The sequence below is a fragment of the Hippichthys cyanospilos genome, chromosome 2, assembly GCF_059441005.1.
Source record: "Hippichthys cyanospilos isolate Australia breed blue-spotted pipefish chromosome 2, RoL_Hcya_1.0, whole genome shotgun sequence".
NCBI classification, from domain to species: Eukaryota; Metazoa; Chordata; class Actinopteri; order Syngnathiformes; family Syngnathidae; genus Hippichthys; species Hippichthys cyanospilos.
Window position 1 is genome coordinate 24,501,563 of NC_142370.1, and position 16,304 is coordinate 24,517,866.

A 16,304-nucleotide genomic window follows, 5' to 3' on the forward strand; every position below is an offset into this window, starting at 1 on the left:
ATTTCAGCCACACTGGGTTCCTCATCAGCCAGGACCTTCTCACTGTGCTGCTGGAAGTCTTCGATGCGATTCAAGAGTTCCTTCAAAGAGATAGTAAAATGTGATAAGTAGTGCTCTGAGCGCAAACTACTGTGGTATGCATCTAAGGTGACGGCTCTCTTCAGATTTTGTCAACATGGGTCTATACCTTCAGCAAGGGGGCTTGAGTTAGGCTGCAGGAGAGGTTATACAGCTGCCTTACAAAAGAACTCAGCTCGTCCACAGTCAACTGGCCCCGAGATTTCCAATTGCTACATTGATACCTTGGGAACAGGTCAATTCAATCTCATGATCATTGCTTGCTACAGATAATCTTTACATGTGATGCACTATAAAAATACCTGGTCTGTCTCTTCCCATTCAACAGCTGCTGGGCCACTGAGGAGCACTTCTCTGCATCTTGAGTGACCAGACGCAGCTGACGCAGCAGGTCGTTTTCAGGGAAGCGTTCGGACTCTGATTCAGCAAGAAGAGAGCGAAAAACTGGCAAGCCTGTGGATAGAAGTCATGTTACTTACGGGCCAACATATTCATTGACCTTTACGCAGAAGAAAAGTCTACATTGTAGTTACTCATCATTGTTGGTACTCTTGATCTGAATTGGCTTATCAGGGGTGGGCAACCCTGCTTCTCAATCCTGCATGTTGTAGATGTTTCCGTCCCTCAACACACCCAATTCAAATGATCAAGATCATTATCCTGGGTGCTGAAGAGCTTGCTTACAATATGAGCAGATTATTAGAATCAGATGGGTTGAAGAACGGAAACATCTAAAACATGCAGCTCAAGGACCGGAGCTGCCCACCAAAAGATTAAATGTTTTGTGTTTTTCCCTACACTTGTTGGCTTACCTTTTTTCTTTTCCAGTTTAGCCTCCAGAGTCTCTGATACACGAGAGGCCCATGCATCATACTGTTGAGCACGCTGCTTTGAGGCATTCATCATGGGCAGCAGGTCCTCCAGTGTGTATCTGTAACTACAAGAGGAAACTGAATGTGAAAATGTATTCTCTATACATTCACGTAGAACTCAACGTTTCAGAGCATGTTCATTTTATAATAGCCTGACTTCTGAGCAATGGGGCTTACTTCAGTGTGTAGTTTGTGACAGGGCAGGAACACAGGTCACTGATGTGATGCAGACAGACTAGCACTCCTGGGCTACATGGACAAGTAATGGCAGACAGGTAACAAGTGGTCCGGCACTTGGCACACTGCCGCTCGTCATCCTGGAGGTGATCGTATTTTGCCTTCTGCCACTGCACTAATCCCTTTAAATATCAGGGTAAAATCAGCCGTGAGTGGTTACACTACACAGACACTTCTGACCAAAAATTAATATTTCACCATTTGTGAAGCTTTTTCCCTCAGTTCCCGCTCTTCCAGAATCATAATGGCCATGTCCTTATGAACAGCAGAGGCCAGAACCACATCAAGAGTGTCTGCTTTTGCTGCCATGTTGCACACCATCTCATCATGGGAGAAGACATTGTAGCGGTGAAGTGTACGATAGTGATTGACACATTGTCTACCGAGAGACATCTGGGGGAATAAACAAAGAACAAGGTTGTTATGTAAATGTTTGCCCCCAATTTAGAGTGCAAGTTTGTGTACAAAAACATGCCATTGTGCTTTAACGCTCTAAAAGATGTTCTGCGATTAAGATGAATCACAGGGTGCCAAAGTCTCTAAACATTTGCTTTACTAAGTCTCTTCGTCCTGAACCCGCACATTGTTATGAGTAATTGTTAAGCTCTTTCTTTTTCTGAGCAAGAAGATTTTTATCAACAGATATGCCCGGACATCGGATTAAAGTGAAAGCTCTTATATCATAACAATACACTTGAAATTTCAATTTATTACGAAAGAAATCTAGGTAAAAGTCACATTTCCAAAGCTGTGCATTTCTCCTTTGCTCTCGATGTAGGCACACAGACCGGGTGTGTGCATTTGCCCTCGGCACGCCTACGAGTCACGTGATCGGCTTCCAGAGACCAAGCTGTCAATCAATGCGCTTACTAGCACGTTTGCAACCTGTGTGCTGAGCTGAGCACACTCAGACACAGGAGAGACGAAAGCAATTTTAAAATGAATTGACAGGTGCAAAACCAATAGAGTACAGCGTCAATATTTTATTTCGAGACAACAGTAAAGCCCCTGATCCAATCAGGATTCAGAGCACAATGCGCTTTAAAAACTATCCACACTGTAAAAAATCCGTGAAGCAGCGAACCTGTGAAAGATGAACCGCGATACAGTGAGGGATTACTGTACAGCTATTTTTTACAATTGTATCATACCATAGCAAGTACTTGACATAAAATGCAGCAGAACCTCTGCAAATACCACCACTAATGAAAACACAGAACCTTGACCAGCAACCACTGACCCAAAACCTGGTAAAGTAAGGCTAGTCATGATTGATTCAGAGGATGATTTATCATACACCAAAGCCGCCACAAATTTGATGTTTTATGAATGATGATTTCCAGCACAACCCTTTGGATAGTACAGTACACACGCCATGTGCTTGGTGGCTGCCCTTTCACGGCATGGCTTGTCAAGAACGCATACATTTGAAATATTTGCCATGGATAGCATAAAGTGTACTGCCCAACGTAATAAAGATTTTCAAATCGGCGAAAATGCAGCAGTTCACTGAAAGTTTTCTGGTGAACCAACAATTTAGAACAGCTGCTCCAATGTCAATTACTAAACCACAGACAAGCAAATGTTCTGCTTTCAAAAACCGCAACAAATGGTGATGGCCTCACATCCCTCTGAATGGTACCTGCAGTGAATGAAGTGACTTTTGGGACACCCTGTATATGTTAAGATTGACCAAAAGAAAAGCCTTACCCAATCAACAGTGCAGAAGTTGACTGCCTCTGCAAAGTTAAAGCCTTGATTGAAGCCACTATGATAGGCTCTGGGAAAGGTGACAACAAATTCACCAGCGCACTGGTTTGTTCTATAAATCTGAAGCAGAACCGCAAAATTAGGATCCATTAAATGGAGTTATTTGTGCTGTGTACAAAGTATACCGGGACACCGTGGGCCATCAGGGTATTGGGGTTCATAATGGTGACCAGCTGGTGTAAGAGGTCAGGCTGAGACTCAAACAGTTCGGGGGCCAGTTTCTTCATCACCTCCTCTAGCTGCTCTGCAGCGGACCCAGGAGCTCCATACCAGGTTTTGGGTTCCCCCCTTGCAGTAAAGAAAAAAAACAGACAATATAATTGACTTCTTTTTATTCATGTCATGCAAAAATGTAAAGGTAATTGAGCATCACTCCTTGAAGGGTTTGTGGTATACCAGTGGAGGTAGTTGATTGAGTAGCTCCAGTGGTCCTCAATGTGCCAACAGAAGGAAGAGAAGCACATACCAACATAAAGCCATGGCAGTGTCATTCCACAAATATCAGCTGTCACGTGTGTGAGGACGGATGGATTCATCATTGCCAGGTTGTTGAGGTTCCACCCACACTTGAGGTATTTCTAAATCGGAGGCAACAGATGCAGACCAATAAACCTTGAATGTTGCATATGTATCGCTTTAGTCCAGTTAATGACCTTGTTTTCTTATGCTACATTCACACCGAATACAAGATATCGCATAGCTACGCTGATTCGGTGGGCTTTCAGTCACCGGGTGTTAAATGCCGGCATTTAGCTTGTTCACACATTCGCGAGAGGGATTGAGGGAGTGGGGGGGGGCATTTACAGGGATTCCGGAGAGGAGAGCCATGCTGAGAACTTTCACTTTTCTGAGATGTAGCCAAGCCATTGTTTTCTCCTTCAGCACCTTTATTCTCCTTTTTCCTCGCTTTGCAGCAATACTCGTTTGACAAAAAAAAAGTTTCAACATCGTAATCAAGTGGCCGATACTGTGCTAAATACTGTGTTGTCAATGCTGCACTATCACTATCTTGGCACAGTAACTGCAGTTCAACAAAAGGAAGTAAATGCTGCACATTCTGTACCTGTTACCCAAAGTTCCCCCGCGTGTGATTCTACAAGCCTGGTGCGTGCTCTTTCTTGGCTCCGTTTTTGTATTGAAAGCTCAGCTGGCCCAGGTCCGGGTGACCGCCAACCAGCCGCCATGATTCATTCCTGCCCCGTGTGAGGTTGAGCGTTCCCGAAGCGACACGACGAGCGACCAAAGTTACATTTTTTTTTAACTTGGGGGGAAAATTAGATACATCCTGTGCTGCAATCGCATTGTTGGCGTTCCCTGACACTCTATTGCGCCCTGACACGCGAACTACCATGACCAGAAAACAAAACTGCCCGCTTTTTCTCCTCATTCACGTTTGGTATTACGCAGGATTATAACAATTTTTTCAATGATGTGCACTTCAGTGTGATTAGTATACCTCATCTGCAGGAGAAACCTTAAATATTCCATTGGGAATAGGAAATCCACTTCCAAACTCCTTTGACGCAATATCTGCTCCATATTCAACAGTAACATCCTCCTCAATGGCCCCTACCAACCGCCAGAACTCCTTTTCCACTAGTTCTGTCGGTACCATCTGGAAGATGAACCGAATGATCAGTATATTGGTAAAAACAAGATACGTTCAGGTATTTTTGTTGAAATGACGTTCGACTTACATGAACTGGCATGTTAAAATAATCAGATTTGAATGCATCTGCCATTTGCCCAAAAGCGCGCAGTGAGTAGTCCCTGTAAGCCTGCTCAAAGCCAAATGCTTCGTGAGGCTTGCTACATTCCTAAAAGAAAATAATGTATTTAGACTTTTTTTTTGTTTAACTCTGTCATTATTTACATCAATAATCTTCACCTGAGCCAAACACTTGGGGCACCTCCAGTCTCCCCTGGGGACATCAGTTAGAGGGGGGATGAGGCAGAAGGTATGATAGCTGTCATCACAACCGTCACATAGTAACAAGCGGTCTTCATCTCCCCCACTGCCACAAACCAGGCAAACGACCAGATCCACCTAGAAAAGGAAGCAAAAATACCTATTTGATATTTAGCAGTACTGTGGCCAATTCAACATTTTTTATATACAGTCGGCCCCCGGTTTACGAACACCCCCATTTACGAACATTTCGACTTACGAGCGTGGTCCGCGGAGTTTTTTGTCCCCAACTTACACACAGACCATTTGCCTTACGAGCAATCTGACATGCCGGCCATTGTAATTGTTCATATATTTTCGCCTTGCCACGTCATCAAAATCAGTAGTTAAAGCTTGTCACAGCAACGAAGAACGATATTGCTCTTACAATGTCACAGTCACTGTCTCAGTCACGGTGTCAGTCACGGTCTCACTCACGGAGATGCTATTGGCCGGCGTCACGTCAATCACAGAAATGCCGATATGCTATTGGCCGAACGCCTTTATCTAGCTTGATGGCACAGCTGGTCGAGACGGAAGGAAGGAGAGAAAATGAGTGAAAAACGGAAGGAAGGAATGTTGTGAAGACTTTGCAAACTTTATCTGTTAGTCATGGCTTCTACTATTGTAAGTGGCGGTAAAGGAAGAAGTAAGAGGATGATGACAATAGAAACCAAGCAGGAGATAATAAAAAAATACGAAGGAGGCGCGTGCATAGTTAACCTTGCTCGTGAGTATGGACGGAACCGCTCGGCAATCTTCTAAGGGCAAGACTTTGCTTGCCGGGGGACGGACCTCGCTCGACAACAAAATGGAGAGCCTTCTTCTATTATGGATTAAAGAGAAGGAAATCGCCGGTGATATGTTTTAGTTTGAGAAAAGTTCTTGTTTAAGAAAATAAATCAATAAATTCTGCGGGTTGGTCTCTGCTCACCTCCGTCTCCACTCAGCTCAAGTCACGTCGCCCCAGAGGAAAATGACATTTATCCTTTGTTTATTCATGTTTGTTATATTAACTGTACAGTAGATTATGAGACTAATTTAAAATATGTGTGTAAATTAGTGATGGTTTTAACTATGAATTCGCCACGCGTTGCCAGTCAATGTATACGTACAATTGACCTCGCTCTACTACATTAACGAAAGCATCTACTCATGCATGACACGGTAACGCTGATATGCTATTGCTCTTACAATGTCACAGTCACTGTTTCAGTCACGGTGTCAGTCACGGTCTCTCTCACGGAGATGCTATTGGCCGGCGTCACGTCAATCACAGAAATGCTGATATGCTATTGGCCGAACGCCTTTACCTAGCTTGATGGCACAGCTGGTCGGGACGGAAGGAAGGAGAGAAAATGAGTCAAAAACGGAAGGAAGGAATGTTGTGAAGACTTTGCAAACTTTATCTGTTAGACACGGCTTCTAAAATTGCTAGTGGCGGTAAAGGAAGAAGTAAGAGGATGATGACAATAGAAACCAAGCAGGAGATAATAAAAAAAAAAAATACGTAGGAGGCGCACGCATGGCTCATGAGTATGGCCGTGACCGCTCGGCAATCTTCTAAGGGCAAGACTTTCCTTGCCAGGGGACGGACCTCAATCGACAACAAAATTGAGAGGCTTCTTCTATTATGGATTAAAGAGAAGGAAATCGCCGGTGATATGTTCTAGTTTTGAGAAAAGTTCCCGTTTAAGAAAATAAATCAATAAATTCTGCGGGTTGGTCTCTGTCTCCCTTCCGCCTCCACCCAGCTCAAGTCACGTCGCCCCAAAGGTAAATGTCATTTTTCCTTTGTATATTTATGTTATTTAATTTAACTGTACAGTAGATTATGTTACTCATTTTTTATATGTGTATAAAGTCGTGATGTTTTTACCTAAGGTTTTTGCACGCGTTGCATGCATTCACGAATTAACATAGGTTTGGATTGCCCGTCATACGAGCAGTTCGAGTTACGAGCGTAGCCGCTGAACGGATTAAGTTCGTAACACGGGGGCCCACTGTGTGTGTGTGTGTGTGTGTGTGTGTATGTATTATATATATATATATATATATATATATATATATATATATATATATATATATATATATATATATATATATAAATACCCTTCATTATGGTTGCTCTCTGCTAGTGAAAATATTCTTTCAGATATCTCAATATGACATCTTATCTTTTTGCATTTTTCACTGTTTTTGAGCCCGTATTTTCACAGAGAGACAAAAGGATTGCGGTAACTGATAGCGATTTTTCCATCAAGGTTCAATCAGTTTCAAAAGTCACAAAGACGTTTGCTAGAGGTATGCGAATTGTATTTTTGGTCACAGTTTTTATTGGTGACAATTTAGAAAACTGTTTTGTTTATCATTCTTCTGAATGTTTCCAATGAATCACATTAAAAGTCATGAAAACATTCTTCAGATAATTATTTACCGCGGATGACCATTATTTTTTCTTGTTGCGTAAATTAATTAGATGAGCACTTAACAGAAGGAACAATCATATGTTTGGAAAGTGTGTTGTAAATCTGTGTACTTACGGGATTTGGAGGAACAGGTGGGATGTATTTTTTGTAACGTTGCTTGAATTTGTCCTCCTGAATGAGCGGTTCTTTGATTTCAACTGGCTCCTGTTTTACTTGAATGGGAATCTCTTTCTCTGTAAGACAGGCATGAGTGACAAATCAATAACCGTGTTTCAAAATGAACCACTGCAGCAGATGTACAAGTGAAGAGGCATACCTGGTTCTGGCTTTGCAACAAAAGAGCCCATCCTCCGCCTCAAGTTTGGTCGATTCTCACCTTGCTCACCTGGTTCGGTCTTCACACAGACAGACTAAAGGAAAAGATGACGGTGTAAGTCATTTTTAACAATTAGATACTACCAATAGTGGCGATAAAAAGCTAAAACGCCTGTTTGAATGCCTGGGTGTATTTTAACAAATGAGACCCAAAGTAATTTTAAAACTTGACTCACCATTAATATGTCCGATAACCTTACAATTCAACTAAATTGGTGTATGGTGGTGGTGGTGTAAATTGATGAAAATGAATTACAGACTAAACCAGGGGTCACCAACGTGGTGCATGCGGGCACCAAATAGCCTGTGAGGATCAAATGAGTAGGCCGCAGGCCTGTTCTGCAAATAGCTCACAAGTGATAGAACAGTGATTTTCTCGGAATGTTACAAACAATTATAAATAAATTACATGTATGTAACATATTTCACTTGATTTACATATTTACTATAGTTGTTCCTTTATTATATTGAGAAATCATTAACATGATCAGTGTCTTCACATAAACTTGAGCGCTTCGTATTAGTCAGTACCGAAGGAGTAGCTCTCACTTTCATAAAGGTTGGTGATCCCTGGACTAAGTTCCTCTGAGAATAACACATTTTTCCACATTTTAAGAGATTTTCTTGAGATTCTATGAAACCAAGGGAAACTTTTAAGGCTACAATCCACATGGTATTTTCTTTTGGCTGTTGGTACAAACACAAATGTGCAAAGTAGTAAACGTTTATAAAAGCTCAAGTAAAGCATGGTGGGGGCAGTATCATATTTTGAGGACATTTGTCTTCTGCTGGACCTTTGGCTTTTGACAAAAGGGAAGGTATTTACAACCGGTTCCAATTAGCTGCCAGTGATAATACCCCAGTCTTCTTCTATAGAGCTAAAAAAAAATCCAGAAAGCCGTCTTGAAAGTCTGAAATGTGATTGGGTTTCATCAGTGGCACCTTAAATTGAGACAGGTTTGTGCTCACTCACAACTTGCTAAGTTTGAATTCAGTATGTCAGGTTGCTTTTGAATAGACACATTACTGTATGTTGCATGTGTGCACAATTGCATTCACCTTTTCACTGCAAGGAAATATATGCAGAATTTTTGTATTTTCTTATACTAAAAAAAAAAAAGTTGTTTTTGGAAAGTTATGTCAAAATAAAATTGTGAAACTGAATATTTCAGACTGAAATACGGTATGCACCATGTCCCGTAATAATTGACAAACTGGAAATAGTACACTCTCCTGCGAAAAAGCCCACTAGATTAATTTTTATAATTACGTTACTTTTACCTAATCTTGGATCCTACACACAACATCTTGATAATAATCTTCGATGTACCAACACCGCCCCTTCAGAGGGCTAGGTGTCTGTTAATGACAATTATAAAACTACTTTTTAGTTGTGGCTTGTTTGTTACCATAGTGATACGCTAACTGATATTACTGTAACACTTATTGCCCTGGACATTTGAGAGAAAAAAAAAAAAATCACGGGTGAAATTGCTCAGACAGGTTGAAAAGAAACGCAGATAATGGCAATGTGCTTGGCAACTCATTAATTGGAGAGACAGCATTGTCGTGGTGTTTGTGGTGTCCACTCATCACTTAAACCAACTTCCTCGTAAAACCATAGGCGGTAAGTACTCCAATGTTAAGTTGAAGCATGCTACTGCGCTTGTATGCAATAAGTCTTGATGGCCATATCGTGCTATTCACGTGTGGTTGAATCTCCGAGCTCCCTTGTGTCATTAATGCACCAGTCGCAAATGAACACATGTAGAGCTCAGTCCAGGGCCATAGCGATGGTAATCATTTGGAAGCCCAAGGCGTATTTTAGACTATTTTTTGACAACGTGAGTTATGTAATAAAGGTCACTTTTTCAGAGAAGTAAGAAGACGATTTATATGGAAACGATGCTGGAGATAACCCTTATTAGGGAATATGGGCATAACAAGCGGTACTCAAAGGTGAATAAATCCTTTTTATGATGATCCTATTTATGATGTTTTCTGATTGTATTCATGTATATTATATATACGTAGCACTATTTTGGTAGCAATTTTGAAAATGTATGTACAATTTTGATGTTTTTACCTGGGGTTCTAAACAATTAGCTATTTAACATAGGTTTGGATTGCCTATCATACGACGAATTCGCCTTACGAACCCCAACTGCGGAACGGACTAATGTTGTAACATGGGGGCCCACTGTACTTACCACTTCTAAACAAATAAACAGGGGTTACGGGGCTAGAGCAAGTCCTTAATATTTGTGCTTGCTTGTGATATGCTTCTAAGTGAAGCATATCTTTACAGTAAAAACCTTCCGCAAAATTTTTAATAAAGTGTGTCTTTTCAACCATTATTACATTTGCATAGCATCAGTAAAGGCATCACTTCACTTCAAATCTTTTATATTATGAAAATAGAATATATTCATGCTAAATTTATTTACAAGTTATTATTACTACAAAAGTCCTACCTGTTTACACGGCTTTCATGAAAATTCAATTAAATTAGGTCCAATTTAAGACAGAAAAAGAGGCATAAAATGTTTAATCCAAAACTGATTGTTCCAAACTCTTGATCATTTTATTCATTTTCTAAATCTCTATCCAATCTCTTTTGAAATGGAGTATAAGTGATTGCAATTGTTTTATAACAGGCGTGATATTGTTTGGTCACTGTGTGCATGTCTGATATTGATCACTGTAGACCAAAGCAGACTTAGGGAGTTGGTATGAATGCTGAGACACATTGAAAATTGGAGAGAACAGTGGTGTACACAACTGTACAACCACAGTATTAGGTTTTTTTTTCCATCCCCTCTCAAAAAAAAAATCCCCAAACTAAACAGATAAGTTATATTACTGATGCAACAATTATTGTTGATCTCATAATTTTGCATCAAAAGAACTTGTAATTGTGACAGGTACATATGCTTATTCTATCCACTGTATGTCATGTGGCAAACGGTGAAAATATGCATTTAAGTGAACAACCCACCTCATACTTCATGCGTTTTCCTCTGCGAGCGCTGAGGCAGGAATCGGGTGTCTGAACAGACTGTCTCTGAAATGGCTCTGGCAATTTGGGCTCCTTGGTATCGACTCGATCCATACTTTCTACATTCTCCTCTGAGTGGACTGGCTTTTGAACACACTGAAGTAAAACAATAAGCAAGTTAAAACTATAGTGAGCAGGTAGAGAAGTGATTTGGGGTAAGTGGATATAACTCAGCAAAGTAATAACAGAATGCAGCTAAATTTGTGGTCAAAGCAGCTATCTCCTTTTAAGTTGTGAGCGGTAATTAACATTATTCTAATCATTAAAGTATGCATGTCATTAATTTAATGCTTTGAATCGGTCTTATTCTAGGATGGATGTTAAACAAAAAAGAACTGCTCAAATCAACCCAAATTAATATAAAAGCCATAATCATGACGAATGGATGTAAACTGCTGACCACTGCTATGTACCCTTTTTACTATCAATGGTGATTTCAATTGTAAAAAGACAAAACAAAAACTTTTAAGTTGTTGTTGACAGGCTGTGGAGGTATATAGCAATTGTCGATATCAAATGCAACTCCAGCAGTTAAAAGAAATAAAGGTCAAAAGTAGGATGTGGTTAGCGTGCAATAGAAACAATGCAGCAACATGTGAACCCAGAAGAGGCCAGATTTTAGTTGAGGCAGAAGTGTCAGGTGACAAAAGGAAACAAAATGAAAAGTTCAAACCAGAGTGTTGTGATAAATTATACCATTACCTGTCACAAAATTATGATTACATTTTTTACAAAGTACAACAATATTTCATACATCAATCTATGCCAGTGACGTTGCAATGAAATCATCAGTAATTTTTGTGATAGCGTTTTCCAAATGCAAAAAAGGTGCATTAGCAAAAACAATGACAAAAAAAAAAGTTGGGAAACACTGCGAAAAAAAACATTTTAACATACCTTATGTTAAAATTAATTCCTGTAATAAAAATACTAGCATTGCAGTAAATAGGTTTTTGAGTCAAAAATATAGTTTTATGGTATAAAAAGGTCAAATCTGTTAAAAAGCATTGTTTCTGCAAGCAATACTTGGGAAAAAAAAAAAAAAAAAAGAGTAAAACCCAGTCTGAAATAAACATGCATTTTGTTAGTTGTAAGAAGTCTTTCTCATTGTGGCGCACACGTACCTTTTCAAGCTCAGGATCAGTCTCCAAACGCATCAGTTTGGAAACTGCCTCTGGTGTCTGAGGCAAAAGAAAGCTCATGTAATGTAACTATTTACGACCTGCATTAACAGGTCATTTGGTACTAATCCAATGTTGAGCTCTCTTGCGATATTTAAGTTTTTTAAAAGGAACAAATGGACACTTTATGATTAGGTGCCAAGCAACAGTGTCAAATTGATGAAACACGATAAAACTGCATAACAAAACCCACAGCTGCGAAATACAATGACTACATCCCATTAAGGCATTTTAGTTATGGTAGACAAAAAAACAAAACAAAAAAAACACTTAAAATCAAACTATTCATTTCAGTGTGTAGGGATGATTTGAGAAACAAGCCTATCATTATGAACATGTTCATGGAATGAATTGAACTCGTATCTCAAGGCAACAAAGTATTCTATTAGCTCTAACAAAAACACAAAATTAGAATTGACATTGGTAACTTACTAGAAGATTTGCGCCACTTTGAAAGAGATTATAGGGATAGAGAGTTTTCTCGTAATGTGCTCGTAGGTGTGAGCCAATAGCTTTCCCAGGGGTGAAGCCCATCTGCATCGCAATCTTGGTCCATCGTCTGTCCTGACAGACAACATCGAATCCACCTTCCTCTGCAACTAACTGTGATGGAGGACATGATGGTGATGGTAAGGTTACTTAGGCAATTAAATAAATTGGCCAGGTTGTATGACACCAACCTTGTTTAGCTGGTACAAATCCAAAATCTTCCTTTCCACATGGGGGATTTTCAGGGAACACCCCTGTAAATCCCAGAATTTGGCAATCTGGTCCAAAAAGTTGAGTTTGACTCTTGTCTGAGCCTGGGAGAAGATGGACAATCATTTGAAACAATTCAAACATTTGATTTAACATCCAGGGAAAATTATAACCATCAATTTGCAAAGGATAAAATATACTCAGGAAGGCACATTGGTCACTAATCCTTCCATTGTTAAGGATAGATTCAAGATTCAGGAGATTTCTTGTCATATGTATAGTTGTACCAGACAATGAAATTCTTATTCTGTTCACTTTCTCGAGCAGCGGATTACATTCCACAATCGAGCAATAAATAAATAGCAATAAACAACGATGGAGAAAATGGTGCTAATAATGTAGTGCAGAATATCGTGTAGTGTATTAACGCGTTATCAATTATACTTGTACAAAGCCTGTAAAACGATGATCCCAGTCACTATTTTCAGTCGTCAAACAACATATTGACTTCTTTTATTTTATGGCTGCATATGCATGGTAATTACCAAAAAGGGATTTTCATAAACACCATAAATGTGAACAAAGTTATGAGAACAACTACTTATATATAAGTAGTTGACACTCACCTCCAGTTCATTAAGCCTCTGGATCCGAGGAACAAAGTGAAGTCTGTCAACATCGCAAGCAAATGGGGGCTGCCAACCCTAAAAAGCAACAGAAAAACATCAGCACTTGAACCTTTTTCTGAAAGTAGATCTTTGTTATTGGGAACAGTCATTTTCTCTTTTACTCAGTTAACAATTTCCTTCACTCTTAACGGAAAGACATTTTTTAATGATTTTTATTATAAATATCCAATTTGACATAAAAGGCCTCTTCGCATGGAACGTTGTGAGCTTTCTCAGTTTATAACTAACACAAAAAAGAAACATCTTAAGGCTTTCTTTACACAGCTGAGCGTCGATCGCTCACAAAAGGGGAGGCCCAAGTTTTTTTTTTTTTTTTTACAGGTCAGAAGCATACATCCCCCACTGGCACACAAAATGGCCAGATGGAAGACTCAAGTCAGTCACTAGGCCAGCTTACCACAAAGACAACATGGAGGACAACACCCAACAAGATTGGCGTTGAGTCGTGCATGGACAGTAGCTTGCCTTCAAGTAGCCATACCTCATACTAAAAATGGTATCAAACTATCCAAGTTGTGTAACCTTGATAGATACACCTCAATTTTAACTAGCACAACTATTTATTTTATTCATTTATGATTTGAAAATCAAGCTGTACTTGTTGTGTTGCCATTAGTTCAGTTTGGAAAGTCCATTACGTCACTGGCCTGAACAATATTTATTCATTGCTACTTTTGTGAACATTTTTATGCGGTGACAATTGATGTCAAGTGCTGAATGACATGCTGACCACAGCGCCATGCTCTTCGGCAAATAACTTCAGCTAGTCAACACAGACATAAGGGACCAATTGGTAGAGAAAAACAGAGGCTTGATTTTTTCTTCTTTTCCCATAGACAGCACATGGATGTTCTGCATCTAATTCACCTATGACAACAGAACCGTGTGCTACATCATGACAGCTTCTGCTAGTTAGCATTAGCCTCTTAGCTCAAGTACTCAGTGGCCGGAGCGCGGAGGGCTTTGTTGACACACGGCGAACAAACGCATAATCCAACTCGGGACACGGTTGTGGGTGGTGTAAAGCGTCCGAGGTGGAGGGAAACGGACGACCCGTGAAGACAACTAAAACCGAAAAAGAAGCGGCGAGGCGCGGCTTCACAAAGAATGAACCTAGCAGTTCATCCGCCATGTTGAGCAGTCCCTTTAAATCCGTCGCCTGCTTCATCTCCAGTAAGCGTCTTGGCGAAACGAGCATCCGCGGTCAAAGGGGCGTTTAAACATCCGCCAACACACTCACCTGAGGCGGTCGGACTTTGCAAATGCCCGTTTTCTCGGCGATGGGACGTATCTTATTGATGAAGGCATACGGATCTGCAAATTCTTCCCAGCTGGGCTCGAACACCGGGCACTCCGGGGGCGGCTTGAACTCGTCTGGCCGAGGGTGGTTCATCGTTTCGGGCAGGAGGAGACAGGTCACGGTGTCGGGAAAGGGTGCTCCGTGAGTCTGTGGGGTGTTTTATTCCGTTTTTAACCGTCAGGCCCGGTGGCAGCCAGTCGACATCAACACGACATGAGGCAGCTGACACACAAACACACGCGCACACGTCCACGCACTGTGAGGAAAATGTTCCAAGGCAGCGAGCACGTCCGCTCAAAAAACTAGACACCGATTTGCTCCCAACTTCCTCATGATTTGACCTCAAGGGTTGCGCTTGAAACCACTTGAAATGATACACATTTACCTGATTGATCTTAAGTCACGGTGCAGTGTGAATGGAATAGTGTCTGTTGGTGTAAATAGCTTAAAAATTAAAAAAAAAACAATAACTGAATTCATAAGGTACAAAAACTATTGTAGATGTGTTGGCTTCCTTGTGTTTTCCGCAATTATACACCCTGCTCACTAACATATTTAGGGGTTACCTAAATGACAGTCATTGTACTCACGTATTGTCCAATTATCCAAAATGAAATCCTTTAATGTAATAATTTTAGCACCTTAAAACAGATCACACATTAAACTGATCGTTTTTGTGAACTCACGTTTTTGGGCCAAGTAATACAAACCCACTGACATTAGTGACGGTTATTGTGACAAAACATCACAATACATAAAGCAAAGTTTCGATATGGCGCATTTTAGTGACCAGATGAGTTTGAAATCAATTTCTTCTTTGTGGATTGTTTTCTGTTTACACTTCGGCGGATGAATATGTTTCAGGTGACACCTTAAGGGATACCGGACCTTTTTTTTTTTTTTTTTAATAGTCGCTGTTATTGGATAATCTAGCTGGTATGTTTCTTAACGTCAGACTCACAACCTACAGTTTTGTTCCAATAATAATGTAAAATTATCAGTATTTTTTTCAGTACATAAAAAATTCTAAATTTTTCTTCACTACGTTTTCCTTGCTGAGAGGTATAATAACCAACTATTAAGCTATAAACCAATTTCTTTTAAATAGATAGATGTTTGATAAAAGTCAACATTGTCCAGGAGTCATTATTCTATAGGTGTCATTTTGCATCATTTACGGACACAAAATGTTCCCGGTACAAACTTTAGTCAACTGTATGCTGCATTTAATGCAGTTTGCATGAATAAAACTATACAGTTGAATATTGACATATACAGCTGTGCTGTTAAGTTTGTTTATTACGTAATGCACGTTTCAAGATACCAGATGAAAACGTGCCAAGAATGAGTAATACTCTTTCTCATCATTTCAGTTGTCTTGATCCTTGGAGGGAACATAAACTGGGCCAAAGGACTCACCTTGAGCAGGTTCTACTATTGTTTGCCCCTGAAAATATGAGGTCTGAAAAAAATGGTCTGACATTACTTTTTCATTTAAAGATGAAGATTCTCCCTGACACCATATACGAACACGTAGTAGTAATTGCATAGCTCAGGTGGTAGATTGTAACTTTTCCAAAGTGAAGGTTGTGAGTGTATTAATCAACCTTTTTAAGTTATGGAGGTGTCAGATTACCCATCCAGCCATGCATATATTCATGCATCCAT

At 40.1% G+C, this 16,304-nt stretch overlaps 1 protein-coding gene across 3 annotated transcripts in view; it reads right to left on the reverse strand.

The window, feature by feature from the left end:
• kdm5bb (lysine demethylase 5Bb) overlaps window positions 1-14,883 on the reverse strand; it is a 22,271-nt gene extending 7,388 nt beyond the window's left edge. Inside the window, exons 1-20 of one of the 3 annotated variants that reach the window (XM_088408274.1) lie at window positions 14,577-14,883; window positions 13,274-13,351; window positions 12,629-12,751; window positions 12,381-12,551; window positions 11,892-11,948; window positions 10,708-10,863; window positions 7,651-7,744; window positions 7,449-7,567; window positions 4,846-5,004; window positions 4,655-4,774; window positions 4,414-4,572; window positions 3,354-3,535; window positions 3,083-3,245; window positions 2,898-3,017; window positions 1,386-1,580; window positions 1,128-1,309; window positions 891-1,015; window positions 381-531; window positions 188-302; window positions 1-80 (exon numbers count right to left, since the gene is read on the reverse strand). The exon at window positions 1-80 is cut by the window's left edge and continues 276 nt beyond it. In XM_088408274.1, coding sequence (XP_088264400.1) covers window positions 1-80; window positions 188-302; window positions 381-531; window positions 891-1,015; window positions 1,128-1,309; window positions 1,386-1,580; window positions 2,898-3,017; window positions 3,083-3,245; window positions 3,354-3,535; window positions 4,414-4,572; window positions 4,655-4,774; window positions 4,846-5,004; window positions 7,449-7,567; window positions 7,651-7,744; window positions 10,708-10,863; window positions 11,892-11,948; window positions 12,381-12,551; window positions 12,629-12,751; window positions 13,274-13,351; window positions 14,577-14,729 — 2,702 coding nt within the window. In that variant the 5' untranslated portion in view covers window positions 14,730-14,883. Of the gene's footprint in view, window positions 81-187; window positions 303-380; window positions 532-890; window positions 1,016-1,127; window positions 1,310-1,385; window positions 1,581-2,897; window positions 3,018-3,082; window positions 3,246-3,353; window positions 3,536-4,413; window positions 4,573-4,654; window positions 4,775-4,845; window positions 5,005-7,448; window positions 7,568-7,650; window positions 7,745-10,707; window positions 10,864-11,891; window positions 11,949-12,380; window positions 12,552-12,628; window positions 12,752-13,273; window positions 13,352-13,733; window positions 13,803-14,576 lie in introns of those variants that run through there. The other 2 variants (XM_088408276.1, XM_088408275.1) reach the window with 2 other exon arrangements.
• Window positions 14,884-16,304: the final 1,421 nt, after the last annotated feature.